The 14,749-nt window shown below is 33.7% G+C and overlaps 1 protein-coding gene across 2 annotated transcripts in view; it reads right to left on the reverse strand.

Annotated features, from left to right (window-relative positions):
- Positions 1-2,399, reverse strand: part of CheA87a (Chemosensory protein A 87a) — a 54,026-nt gene extending 51,627 nt beyond the window's left edge. For both annotated transcript variants that reach the window (XM_075380230.1, XM_075380228.1), the window contains exon 1: positions 2,300-2,399. In XM_075380230.1, coding sequence (XP_075236345.1) covers positions 2,300-2,371 — 72 coding nt within the window. In that variant the 5' untranslated portion in view covers positions 2,372-2,399. The remainder of the gene's footprint in view (positions 1-2,299) is intronic.
- Between the last annotated feature and the right edge of the window lie 12,350 nt (positions 2,400-14,749).

Consider the following 14,749-nt stretch of genomic DNA (forward strand, 5'->3'; position numbering starts at 1 on the left):
ATTCAGCCTACCCATTACTAACTAGAAAATTATAAAACTCTTCCGTTTCATTCTTCTTCCCTTCCTCTGGTGCATAAATCCCAAAAAATTTCTTTCCTATTTTTAGATAAACATTAACAACCTGCTCATTAATAAAAGTGTACGAGTCGATATTTTTTTTAAGTTTTTCGTTTATCAAACCTAGCTGGAGCCCGTTTATCTACATCTACTCCACTATATTATAATATAAAATCACAAATTTCTTTAGAGCCTTTTTGTTTTTTTTTTAGCTGATTTATTACTGCAATATCTACTTTAGCGCTTTTAAGTTCTCTCAGCGACTCAGCTTCCTTGTTATTCAAACTATGTACATTCCAATCGATAAATTAAATTTTTCCATTTTCCAAAAATCTTCTTTTTTTACATTTCCAGGTTTTGAGTCCTTTAATCCTGTCACAACATAGCAAAAAGATTACAATTTGATAAAAAAAATTGCAGTATTAAAAAGAATTTTTTTCAAAACGCTAATATTCACCAAAATTAGTTTTTATAAACGTTGAGGTCGAAAAAATAAAAAAAAAACCTTTTTCTGAATTTTTAAAATTTCGAGCCGAAATATCAAGGAGGCTTTTTATATTGATTATGATACTTATCAAGATAATATATAAGCATTAGAATTCCCAAATTTAGAATAGAAAATTTTATTAATTTAAGAGCATCCTTAACTCTGTACGGAAAATTTAAGAAAAGTTTATTTATAAATAGGTGATTCCTAACAAAGAAAAATTAATTTAAAAGAAAACCGTTTAAAACATATTGAAAAAATAAATTACAACTTTTATGAAAGTAATGAAAAAAATCGATTCGTATTTCAGTTCTGGACTCAAATTGTAGATTCAAAAATTTTTAATTTTAATATCCCTTAAATCGATGAATAATTCGAATTAAAAGAGTTAGAGGCAAATAATAAAATATATATTATTTTTTAGAGGTGTGGAATAATAAATTTTGAGAAAAGATTTTCTAAAAAATATTTATATTTAAATCGATGTTGATAAATTTGCTCGAGCGAACATTTCTCTTAATTTACCACATCCTACACCAAAAGCTAATATAAGAAAAATGAGATTTACACAAAAGTTTTTAGATTTTAGGTCCGAGGTTTCAAATTGTAAATACTTCTTGATACATTTATGAAGTTTAAAAGTTGAAAAAATTTTTGACGTCAAAAAACCTAAGGGAGATAGAGCAAAACAAAAAAAGTATCACACTTTTAAGAGGCGGGATTAATTTTTCGATTAAGTTTTTTTTAAATTATTTATTTTAATTATAATAATTTATTATACGTGTAAGAAATAAATTACTTCGATAAACGTTTCTCTAAAATACCTGTGAAGAAAATAAAAATGGTGTTTTCACGATATTCCCTCTAAAAACGAGTTTTGAAAAAAATGAATACGATCAGTGCCTAATTTTATAGAAATATTTCAGCCGAATTTGAAGAAAGTTGGTTCTGTCGATTCTGAGTTATAAGACCTAGAGAAGTGCGACACACATACATATGTTTTTCGTCTAGAGGAACTAGTCGGACCTAACGCGTAGAAATTTGAATAAACCTGATACCTCATTTTTGATAATATAGTTATTTTAGGTATATTCACTACGAAATAATAAGGATAACTTTAATGCCATCCGATTTAAAGTTGTTGAAAATTCGGCCGAAGGTGGGATATATACAAAAAAACAGATTTGTGCCAAATTTCAATTATTTTGATCAACAGGTTTTCAAGATATTAGAAAAAACTAAACTAACTTTTAAATCCTACTGTCTTAACATTATGCAATTTTAAATAACGTAATGACACTACATGTTAAAGCTTAATTTTCAACGATCGCTACAGAAAAATTATAAAAATTAACAATATCGAAAAGTACCCTTCCTTCTTTTTTAATTATATCCAAAATTTTGTGCTATCAATGACTGAAATCATATGAAGAAATCTTTTCAGCCATTTTCGAAGAATTAATTTATCCAGACCGGAAATATTAATAAAAATACTGGTCAACACACACGTATAAACATCTTGCCGAGAGTTTTCTGTACTAGTGAGTCTTGTAACGTCGAGATATCCAAAAATCCCGAATTCAAAAATTTTGACGATCGGTATAAACTACGGTGCAATAAACCTACAACCAGAAAAGTCGAAAATATTTTAAGTCGGTTAAAGATTTTATTATATTATTTTATAATAGATTTTGTTTTCTGTATGAATTTTTTTTTTATAATTGTAATAAAAAATTCTGAAAAAGTTCAACTTACAGCATCTTCTACCCAGAAACAAAACACAAAGTTAAAATATATAACGTTTACAACAACAAATAATAATTTCATTTTGGAATTCTTTATGCAGTTTCGGCGAAAAAATATTAAAATAATGATATTTTCATATGCAAAAAATAATAATAAATTGAAGATAAGGCAATAATTCAAGGCTTTGCGTAATAAATAAATTACCGACTTGGTATAACGATTGCTATCGTAAAACATAACAATGATTCAGTATAAAAATATATAATTTTATTAATCGTATCCTGTAAATAAATAATCTTTTTATATCCTGTATTAAAATTAATAAATTTCGTATTATTTAACCGACGTTGATATGTATGTCAAAGTTAAAGTCGTAAATACTAAATAAAGGATTGAAGTTTGTTAAAGCAATGAAAACTGCATCTACCAACATCAGTAGGCATCATTCCACCTCTCCTATATTCAAATCGAAATATCAACCACCTTTTTGGAATATTTAGATATACTTCCATAATTTTGAATTTCCATGAAGTTTTTACCTTTTTTTTTTCAAAGAAGGAAAATAGTTAAAAAACAACAACCTGAAATATTACTGTCTAAAATAAATAAAAGTAGGTGACACAGTATCGAATGACTCTTCTAGTTAGTAATAATAACAATTAAGCGTTAGAGCGAAAAACAGAATATAAAAACATAAGCTTAACAATTGTGCTTAAATAAAGTTTAAAGTTTTCTCTAATTCGTCATTTTTTTTGTTTTGTTTTAATGTTAAGTCATTCTAATCTAAAATTTTACAAAGAAAACGGATTAAAAAATAATAAAGAAACAGAAATAAGTGAACGATCAAAAAAATAAATAAATAAAATTAAACTATACGCATACGTAAATAATATTTTTTTTAAACTTGTAATATTCTGCACGAAGAAAATCAGTAATATGTTAATAATTCCGACGCCGTCACAATAAACGCACAGGCTCAGAAACGTACAGATTTTTGAGAGTACATACATTCGATTAACATACAAGCATCAAGTTTCAACTCGCTGACCGCTGTGACTCGCTACATAAGCGCCTATGAAAAATACACCGCAATGCAGTCAACATCACCCTTAGTTGAAAAACCCATACCCAATCGCTTGTCATTCAAAGACCTGAAAACCAAGCCGCCTGAAAACTGTAAAAATATTGTTGACAATAGATATGTCTGTACCTGCTGACAAAGAAACGGCAACGCCGTTTTGCATCATAACGAACCGTTTTCCATTCGGTTTGTCTGGCATTTCTCCCGCTACCACCCATTCGTCGCCCTAAAGCATAAGACCGAATGTCCGTACGGCAAACGGCTACTGTTCCTCGACACGGTTTAGCGACCGATATCCTAATTAGCTGTTAGAATTTACCTAACTGCGTGAGCGGAATAAGCGCGGTGCCCTACACCATTCGCTTGTCGTATATTACTAAAACGGGTAGGCGCACCCCGTCTACATACTAAAATATGACTTTTCAATAAATTAAAATTTATTCCGTCAAGGACAGCAATTTGCTGCCACGCCTAGGTCGCTGAATGCCAGCAAGCACCTGTCTACCACATAGCGCTTGGAGCTATATTTGACCGATGGCCAGCTATTTCTCGAGGGTAGCTTCCTACCGAGAGCGGTAGGAATCTTATATTCTTTAAACTACTGATGCCTTTGAACAAAGCAACGGCATCAAGGAACTCCCACACGGTCGGACAACGCGGTTCGTGCCACATTGACTCGCCGCTTACGAGTGGCCGATTTTTCCCTTGACCTCTAAGTTCCAGTGTGGCCTGAGTTCTGCCCCCCCCGCCCCGCAAGAGCTGGGCAGTCAAACATCATATGTTCGTTCGACTGGACCTCCCCGCAGACTACGGGTCATCAGCTGAGAATAACGAACCGTACTTCTTACTTGGCCGGCTCAATTTTTTTGACGTTAAATTGAGAGTAATAGAACGACTCAAGCGATCTTCATAAAATTTTCATATGCACAACTTCACATATGCTACTACAGGGAATCTAAATTTCAATCAAATTTATTTAATTGTCTTGAAGACTTTCGAGTCACAAAATTTTAAACATAGGCTGTAAATAAATATATAAAAAAACACGATTTAAATCAATAGTATCTCGTACTTCGTAAACCTTAAAACGTAAGGAAAATTCAAATTCACCCCTTTGCTGAGTAATACTTGATCGTTAAGCCGGCCTAGGGGTGCAGGAGAACAAACAAAAGGTGGAAAGTACAAAATCTTTGACGATTTTTCCCAGGATGAAAAACAATGGTTCAATTCATTTAAAAAAAGGATATATATTATTATTATTATTTTTATTTTCGAATTTTCCCACTAAATGGAAGACGTTAAGCAAATAACTCAACTTTGTTTCGGTTCTTCTTGTTGCTCCAATAAGTTTTCATTATTTCCGAGAAAGCTTGTTTACGCTTTGGTCTATACTGTTTTTGTTTTGGTTGCTCTGATGTAACTTCCCATTTGTTTACTTTGTATCTGAAGGTGTCTCTTTCTCGAATGTCTGTTGGACTTATGTTGGCGTTTTTTAGGTCCTTTTGAAGTTTGTCCATCCAAGGAGTTGTTGAGCGAGGATACACATTCTGTTACCCTTTTTGTCGATCTATTTTCTGGTAGTTGACCGAGATGACCGAACAATTTCATTCGTGTTTTCTTAATGTCAGTTTCGATATTTGAATACTTTTCTGTTGGTTTGACCGATTGTAGTCTGCAACCGTCTCGGGTATATTTTACTCCTAGGATTTTTCGAACGATGTTTCTTTCTACTTTTTTGATTTCTTCAAGTTCGTGTTTTCTGTTAAGCGTCTAAGTTTCACCGGCGTAAAGGACTGCCGGTTTTATAACTGTGTTGTAATACCGGAGTTTAGTCTGTTTTGACATACGTTTTTTGTTGTAGATGTGAACTAACCCTAGCTTTTTTGACTTTTTGGAGACGATTTTGTCGTGAGATTTTTTCAAGGCCTGTTGGTTCGATGAATTCTCCGAGGTATTTAAAGTACGGGACCCTATCGATTTTACCGTATTTTTTTTTTCAGACTTGCGATATCTGTCTTTGTACATAAGAATTTAGTTTTCTCGAATGAGATCTGCAGTCCCGCTTTTTCTCTAAGTATCCCGAGCTGTTTGACAGCAATCTTCTCATCATCGGTCGATATTGCCAGATCATCCGCAAATACGAGGTACGGTATGTAGAGGTTGTTTTTTGGAAAGCCCAGCCGGATCGGTTTCCAAAACTCACATTTTTTAAGTTCCTTCTCCCGTTCTTCCGTAACCTTGTCAAGGTCAACACTAAACAACATCGGAGAACGTCCATCACCCCTGTCTCACACCTGTATGAATGTCGAAAAGTTCTGAGATTTCACTCCTAAATTTAACTTTAGATTTTGTGTCGGTTAGTTTTTGTTTTATGAGTTCTCGGGTTTTAGGATCTAGTCCCGTTTCTTCCAAAATTTGAAATAGCGAGGACCTATCTATCGAATCGTAGGCCTTTTTGAAGTCTTACAAACGCCCATACCAGGGATTTCCGTCTTAGGGCTCGTATTTTGAGAATAGTTTTCAGATTAATGATTTGTTCTGGGCGTGACCTATTTGGTCTGAAACCTGCTTGATGTTCTGCTTATTTAGGTTCTAATCGCTCTTGTGTTATATCCAAGGATATAAAAAAGATATATTATTGTTATTTATTTAATTTTTTTACGGCGGGCATCAGTCGCTACGGTCATTAGCTCTTGTTCCGTGCTAAAAACGTTCCCACCCTGATGAAAAATAGCGACCGAGTCAAAAGGCCGATCTTGTCAAATAGATCATCCTGGAAAAACTTGTTATATATCAAAGAAGATTAAAACCCTCAAAAAAACACAAAATGATAACGGAATATGGAGCCCTTAATCGAAAACATATAATCCATTTCTAAAGAAAAGTTTTATTAAGAATAACATAAGTAAAATGGATAAATTAAAAAATCAGCATTTTACAAACTCGTAAAACGAGGCTCGTTTTATGATAAATTTATACAGACAGACCGATAGATCTGACTGTGAATCTTGTCCAGTAAAAATAGGACGTCTAACAATTCCTTTAGTTGATGAAAATCATCTTTCTAATGGTAATTTCAAAGTACTTCATTTTGAGACCGGTGTCATTGGAAATTAAATTTACTTTTAAATGATCAATTAGATATGAATATTTATATTTCGCCGTTGTTGAATTTCTTAATGCGAGATGGTCTTCGTATCTCGTTCTAAGTACCGCCCTTTTTTCTCAATGGACCGATAGTATTTACTGTTAAATTTATATATGTTACTGATCCACGAGTAAACTCGATATTGTTGCTCTTTACCTCTTTTTGTTTTGTTACATTTTTCTTAGTATTATACTTTTAGTTTTGTATTCTATTTGTAACACCTGAGAAAGATACTGTGTACCGAAACAACCGTTTGTTTTTTTAAACGTTGCTAAAATCAGATAACACATTTCGTTTATTTTGTTTAGTTACGTTGGATATTCATCAGGTAACCTCTTCATCCGCTGACCGTTTAAAGAAATGCTGTCGAAACTATCAAAATTAGGTTAAGGGCCCGCGACTCGTAAAAAAAAATCCTAAAAATAAATTCGTCAGAAAAACTTACACCGTAAGATTTATCCAAAAAAATTAAAAAGAAACTGTAAACCGTACGGTACGAGTCTAGCAGATATTCATTTCTTCCGCTCAAAAAACAAAACTTTCTGTAATATAAATAAAACTGATTTTAACAAAACGATACTGATATCAAAAAAAGGAAAGACACTATATTTATATTATCAAAAATTGTTATTAATTTAGAATTTTGTTTGAAAAAAATATATGTTAAATGTATGTAACAGGCGATAGATATAAATAATGTTTAAGCGTTCCATATAATAAGCAAAAAATAGAAAAATTTGTTACAAAACTGTTTTCATTTATTAAACAACGAATAATCATAACAATTGTATTATTTCTGTAAGTGTGATGTCTATTACGTAAGAATGAAATCGGGCCGGTAAGGGTTTTGTAACAAATTTTTATTTTTTTGCTTATTATATGGAACGTTTAAACAATTTTTATCTATTGTTGTATATTACATATATTTAACATCTATTTTTTTTAAAGAAAATTCTAAATTAATAACAAATTTTGGTAACAGAAATGTAGTGCTTACCTTTTTTGGTATCATTATCGTTTTATTAAAAACAGTTTTATTTATGTTACAGAGATTTTTGTCTTTTGAGTGAAAGAAATGATATCTGGGAGAATCTTACCGTAAGGTTTACAATTTCATTGTAATTTTTTTTTGGATATCAATGCGTTTTGTTAGATTATTATTTTATTTTTTATGAATTACTGATTGTTGTCTTATCGATTTATTATTCAAATTTATCGCCTTATAAAAAACAAATTGAATTTCACGGCCAATGTTTTTTTTGTCGATAGTCCTATCGTTCGCTTCATACCATATTTTTCTTTTTTTAATAAAACTATGGCCTTTAAGTATCGAAATCCGTGATGTAATATTGTACTTATTACTTTGCAAGTGTAACTCTCGGTCAGACATGGAATTTTCACACGCGCTACGAATTATTCACCTCATCCTCTGAAGCGATCGTGGTTCCGGAGGTAAAACAAAAAAAAAATGTAACTCGATTTTTAACGTTAAATTCGATTTTACCGATTTTATTTATTCCTTTTTTTAGTAAAACTTGCATAATCTCTTGTAAACTAACACTTTAATTTTTTTTAAAGACGTGATCGGAATTAAAAGAATCGTTTCATCCTCAGTACATTCATTTACGAGGGTAAGTCGATTATTATCCGCACTGTAGTTATAAATTTTATTGCGATACAAATACGAAACTTACATGTACATCATTTTTCAACACAGTCCTCTTGCATTTCAACGCATCGGCCCGTCTACGCACAACCTTCCCGATGCCCTCATAAAAGAAGGTTTTCGGTTGAGCTGCGAGCCAGGAATGCACCGCTTCTTTCACCGTTTTGTCCGAAGTAAATCGACGGCCCCTTAATGCCCCTTTGAGTGGACCGAACAAGCGGTAGCCAGAAGGGGCAAGATCAGGACTATACGGAGGACGAGCCGGTACTTCAAAGTCGAGTTTATGGAGCGTTTCAGTAGTGCGGGCAGCAGTACGTGGACGGGCATTGTCGTGCGACAACACGACAATGCCTTTCGACAGCAGTCCTCGGCGTTTGCTTCGAATTGCAGGCTTCAGCTTGGCGGTAAGCATCTCACTGTAACGCGCACTGTTTATTGTCGTGCCCCTTTCCTCATAATGTTGCAGTACTGGGCCTTCTGAGTCCCGATAAACAGTAAGCATCGGTTTTCCTGCGAACGGTTGGGTCTTGAACTTTTTTGCGGGACGGATTTGGATGTTTCCATTTGGCGTTTACTCTCCGGTTCGTAATGATGGATCCGTGTTTCGTCACCTGTGATGATTCTGTCTAAGAAGATGTCCCGTTCGATACCGTAGCTATACAAATGTTTTTGGCAGATGTCCAAGCGCGTTTTTTTATACGACTGTGTGAGTTGTTTTGAGACCCGTCTTGCAGATTTTATGAAACCCGAGTCTGTTGTGGATGATTTCGTAGGCAGAACCGTGACTAATTTGCAGACGATGTGCCGCTTCATCGATAGTTCCTCGTCTGTCTAAGTAAATCATGTCACGTGCACCCTCAATGTTTTCCTCATTTGCGGCGGTAAACGGTCATCCGGGGCTCCTTCGTCGTGCGTAACACTTGTGCGACCGTTTTTTAATTTTTCAATCCGTACGTAGGCATTCCGTTGCGGCAACACACTACTTCCGTACTGTACCGAAAGTCTTCGATGAATTTCGGCCCCGGATACACCTTTCGACCGCAAAAAACGGATCGCTGAACGTCGCTCTTCTTCGGTGCAAACAGAAAGCGGAGCAGCTATGTTTAACGGCAAGCCGGTGATAATGGAACTAACCTAGCAGCATCAAACCTGCACAGACATAACAACAATTAAACCACGCGAGCGTCATCTACGCAACACGACAGTACTACCGACATAAAAAAATAAATTAAATTTCGGATAATAATTGACTTACCCTCGTACATAAGAGCATTTACTATTAAAACACGCTGTAGTATATTTTCTTTTAAATTTTATTATTTCAAGTGCGTTATCAAGTTTTTGTATGCTACCTAGTAATATCAAGTATCGGTATCTTTTTTTTCTTTTTCCAGTTTAGCCTCCGGTAATTACCTTTCAGATAATATTTCAGAGGATCAATAAGGATAATATGTTTGACCGTAAATGAAGTGTAGTCTTGTACAAGTCTCAGTTTGACCTTCCCTGAGATGTGTGGTTAATTGAAACCCGACCGCCAAAGAACACCGGTATCCACGATCTAGTATTCAAATCCGTGTAAAAATAGCCGACTTTACTAGGACTTGAACGCTGGAACTGTCGACTTCCAAATCAGCTGATTTTGGTAGACGCGTTCACCACTAGACCAACCGGGTGGGTAAGTATTGCTATTAGCGGCGCGATTCGTAAAGATACATTAAAATAATGAATAAAAAGACATATTTGAGCCCCGCGGTTATGAAAAATAATTCCAGGTATTTTTGAAAGTATTCTTTATCGCTAATTTAATCGAACTAAAATATAATGTTTTCACGCTTATTTTTTTACCCCGTTTTCATTTCACTGTTAGGTTAGGTCATGTTTATAACCGTAAACGTTGTTCGATGACTTTGTCGTGTCTTAACGACGAAGTTCTAACGAACTCCGTGATCGCCTTGACTTTTCTTTACGCCAACCGATTTTGTTTATTTCAGTCCATACTCCTGTCGGTGTCTGAGGCCTCGGTGATGAAATCCGATACTATTGATGATGATTAGACTTGTGGCCGGTGTCATCCTATACCGACCGTTTTTATTATTATTTATCATACATCATCACAAATAATTATTTATAAATAAAATTATTTGCAGTTAAAATAAAGTATAATTAAAACCTCGCTTTCAGTAAACGGGAAATAATAAAATAAATAATATAGAAAAAAATTATCCAGGAAAAAAAGAGGAATTTTTTTTAACAAAAAAAGTGTAATTAAATATACAAAATAAATAAATAAAATCCTTCAACGGTGATATTATCTAATTAATAATTAACTTTGTAATAAAATACATTATTAGAAAATATTTTCACATAATTTTCATTGCGATTCAATTATTAAAAATTTTATTTATATTTTCATAATAAAAGTTTTAATATACACGTAAGTAATAAAAAAATTTCCAAACTTTTTAAAACTTTGAGTCCCCATTATCATTGGGGCTTTTATATTGATTATAACGGTTAACAAAATAAGATTAAGGATTAAAATATTTTAATTACAAATATTTTTTGATTTGGGTGCTCTTACGCAGTAGAGACGATTTAGTAAAAAGATATTTATAAAGAGGTGATCCTTTACAAAACAATAATTTTAAAAAAATAATTGTTTAAATAATGGAAAAATAACGTATAACTTTTACGACGGTAACGAAAAAAAAATTTCTTCTTATTTTGGGCCCGGGGTATAGTATAGGTAACTAATTTAAATCTTAATCGCCCTTAAAGCGACAAAGAAAAATAAAAATAATTTTTTTAATCGTAAAAATTAAGAGTTAAAGCCAAAAAAAATTAAAATATTATTTCTCTTTAGAGGTGGCGAGTAAATTTTTACATCTAAAAATATTTTCGTATAGGTTAAGCTTAACAAATCTGTTTAAGAAAGATGTCTCTAAATGTAACACACTCTCTAATGAAGGCTAAAATAATAACTAAAAATTAAAATTAAAAAAAACAAAAACGTTTTCTATGTTCAAAGTCCGGGGTTTATTACTTTTAGGAAAATTGTATGTATTTTTGGTAGCCTTATATGTTGTATAAAATACAAATAAATTTTTTTTAAATATTAAAACCGGATAAATGATAAATCTCAGTTTAAAACTTTGTTTTTAAAATGAAGTACTTTCAAATTACAGTTAAAAAAATGGTTTTCATTAATTAAATGACAGGCGTAATTAGACACCTTCGTTTTATCGGAAAAACAAAATTTATTATAGTCCCTTAATTTTAAGAGATGACGGGTTGATTTTTAGAAAACGTTTTTTAAATTGTTTATATATGCGATGTAGGTAACAAATATGCCAAAGTAAATTTGCGGGAATATTTATCAAACTGTTCTATTTATTAAAAATTTCAACGGAAACATAAGTCCCTTTCTTTTTAACCGAATACTGGCGCGACGGGCGCCAGCTTTCGGGGGCGGGTGGTGAGGGTGCCTCGGCATTGTCGTCACCAACGGCTCCAGCGAGACGCGTTGTTGTTGTCTGATGCCGGCATAGCTATAGTGTATATATTCTGAGCTGTATATATTATTAATTGTAAATATTGAGTGTAAATAGCGTCTGAATGTGTTACGTAAATGTGAAGTGCGTCTGTGACGCGGGCGGTGCTGATGTTATGCCTTTACATCAATTCCAGCACCACCCTGCGTGAGGGAGTGGGTTTTTAGCGGGTCCCACCGCGTAGGCGGTGAATCCCATACACCCGGTATGTGCGGGCTGCTGAGCGTTTGGTTCTGGAAACTTTTCCCACTTCCTACGGGTAAAAAAAAAAGAAGTATTATGTGTTATAAGAAAACGGTTTCGTTGTCCGGTTTCAGTATATGTGGATGGTTGATGCGGCGGTGCCAATCGGCGAACCAAATTGTAAATTGCACCGACCAATCACCAACCTTTAATTTTGCACTGAAATTTTGCTCCGTTTTTTCTTTTTTCTTTTTTTTGACCTTAGGTGAAAAACCAAAAATTATGCTATTGGCCCTGGTATATGCTTCGTTTTGTTGTAAGGGTAATTGAAATTGAAATCGATCGTATTGTAATAAAAGCTTGAATCGAAGTTTTTTGTGGTTGTACTTGCACTCTTATTGTGTACGATTCTGTGTTAATGCTAATACCGTATTAATGCTAAACAACATATATATATATATATATATATATATATATATAACTGAAGCCGTTTAAAACAAACGATTATGTTACGCACTGGTACTCCGAAACCTGTTCAATCTGATGTCCTACGCTTAAGTCCAATGAAATAATGGCTTATTTAGAACCGACCATTGTTTGCTATTCAATTTCGACAGTAGCCTTTGTATCTCGAATGAGACTCCGATGGGAAAAGAGAAGCTGTATTAGATAGATTAAATCATCATATAAAATTTGGAAAAAATACTACTAAAGATGAATGAAGAAATTGAACTGTAGGTTAATAAACCGTACCCTAGATATGAAAAAGTAATGTATAACAATACTGACAGTTTTAAAGATGTTCGACCAGTAGATGGCTTATTTGTGATATATGTAAAGAAACCAACTTGCGGTATACCATTGCATACCGCAAGTTATGGTATAATTTATACCGTGTCATACATTCCGCATTCTCGAGTCACCGACCAGGAAGGAAATAGACAATCCTTTAATGGGAGATGTATAGATACGGATCTAACTGGCATAATTAGGGAACTCAGGGCTATCAAAATTAGAGTATTAGAAGAAACATAAAAATTCTAAAGATTACAGTCATCGATTTATATTTGAGAATTGATCGACTGACTCTTTATTCTATTCTTTTTTTCCTGTTTAACCTCCGGGAAGTACCGTTCAGTTATACTTCAGAGGATGAATGAGGATGATATGTACGAGTATAAATGAAGCGTGTAGTCTTTTACAATCTCAGTTCGATCGATCCTGAGATGTTTGGTTAATTGAAATCCAACTACCATATAACATCGGTATTCGCGATCTAGTATTCAAATCGTTATAAAAATAACTAGGACTTGAACGCTGGAACTCTCGACTTCCAAATCAGCTGATTTGGGAAGACGCGTTCACCACTAGACCAACTCGTTAGGTTGACTGACTGTTTATTATACCACCATTACGGTCAATTATTGTTTACAAATTAATTAAAATCTATTATGCAATTATTATTATTATTTTGTTTTATCTGATGTCAAAAGTCATCTGTTTTACTATCATCTTAACGATTTAGTCATCTCAAGCGATGACTAAATTAGTAACCGATAGATACGTAGATTTATTTAATTTGCTTAGTGTACTAATACCGTATGTTATATCCGATTGTCGTTCAATATTATAGTAGGATATACCATTTTTCTGTAACTTGTACTTATTCAGATTTCAAACGCTGTATATGTTTAACCGTTCACGAAACTAATATAGTAGAAATCGATATGGCCCAATATAAAAGTCAGTAGTGGGAACGTTTACTGTCAGGCCTTATAGAACCGACCTCAAAGAAGTGTTCTGGGGGAAATTACCCGAATACAGTTCGGACTTGCGGGATGACGTATCCGACTGCGTGGTCGGTATACCAGAGATATTAACGGCCATAAGTCTGTATATAATTGCATAAAAAGTACGGGCGAGTCGAACCGCGATAATGTAAAATGGTATACAGCACTGCGTTGTTGTGGAAAAGATCATTAGAGTTTCAAACGACGAGCAAGATGCGATAACCGAAATCCCCATACTTCACAGACGTAACCGTGAACGACTCCATGCTATTAGCTGAAAGCGCGACTAAAAAAAAACAATACGAGTCCGCCGTTGAATTTATAAACAAAAATTCCCAAAAAAAGGATAAGAAAAGGCAGCGGTTGGCGCTTGAAAGGCTTCTGGTGATTAGATCTACAAATTACGTAATACGATCCATTCTATGTCAGAAGCGCAACAGGCTTTAAAAGGAAGAGGAAATAAATGAAGACAAATATTTTCTGTTATCAATTCTCGCGTACTTATACGCGAGAATCGCGTAGAAACACCTGGCTGCAAAAGAATATGAGCTGAACATATATAGTAAAAAAGTATCAGTTCACGATGTAGTTAGATTTGAGTAAAAAACCTCGGATTTCGCTATATGTTCGTATTTTTAAGATATAATTGGCACTTATAATTTATAAACTGTGCGATAAAATAAAGACAAATTTCGAGCGAAAGCTGTGTACATTCACCGTAATTCTTTCAACCGCAATGTAAAATATATTATTAGTTTATTGGTTTTAAACAATTTTACAACGCAATGTAAACACTTCTCACCGATAAACACAAAACCTAGAAGAAAGGCCTATCAAGAGTGTCGAATGGAAAGACAAAGAAAACAATGCTGTCCAATATGCTATATTGCAATATGCAATATGTCCAATATTGTCCCTTCTGTCTCCACAGATTCGTCGGCAAAAGTGCAAAAACCAACCTGGTCGAACATAATGAATTATGTCGCGAACGTAAAGTACAGCTCGTAAAATGGCGGGACAATTTTATAAAATTAACGGTA

Source organism: Lycorma delicatula, chromosome 12, assembly GCF_047948215.1.
Source record: "Lycorma delicatula isolate Av1 chromosome 12, ASM4794821v1, whole genome shotgun sequence".
Classification (NCBI taxonomy): Eukaryota; Metazoa; Arthropoda; class Insecta; order Hemiptera; family Fulgoridae; genus Lycorma; species Lycorma delicatula.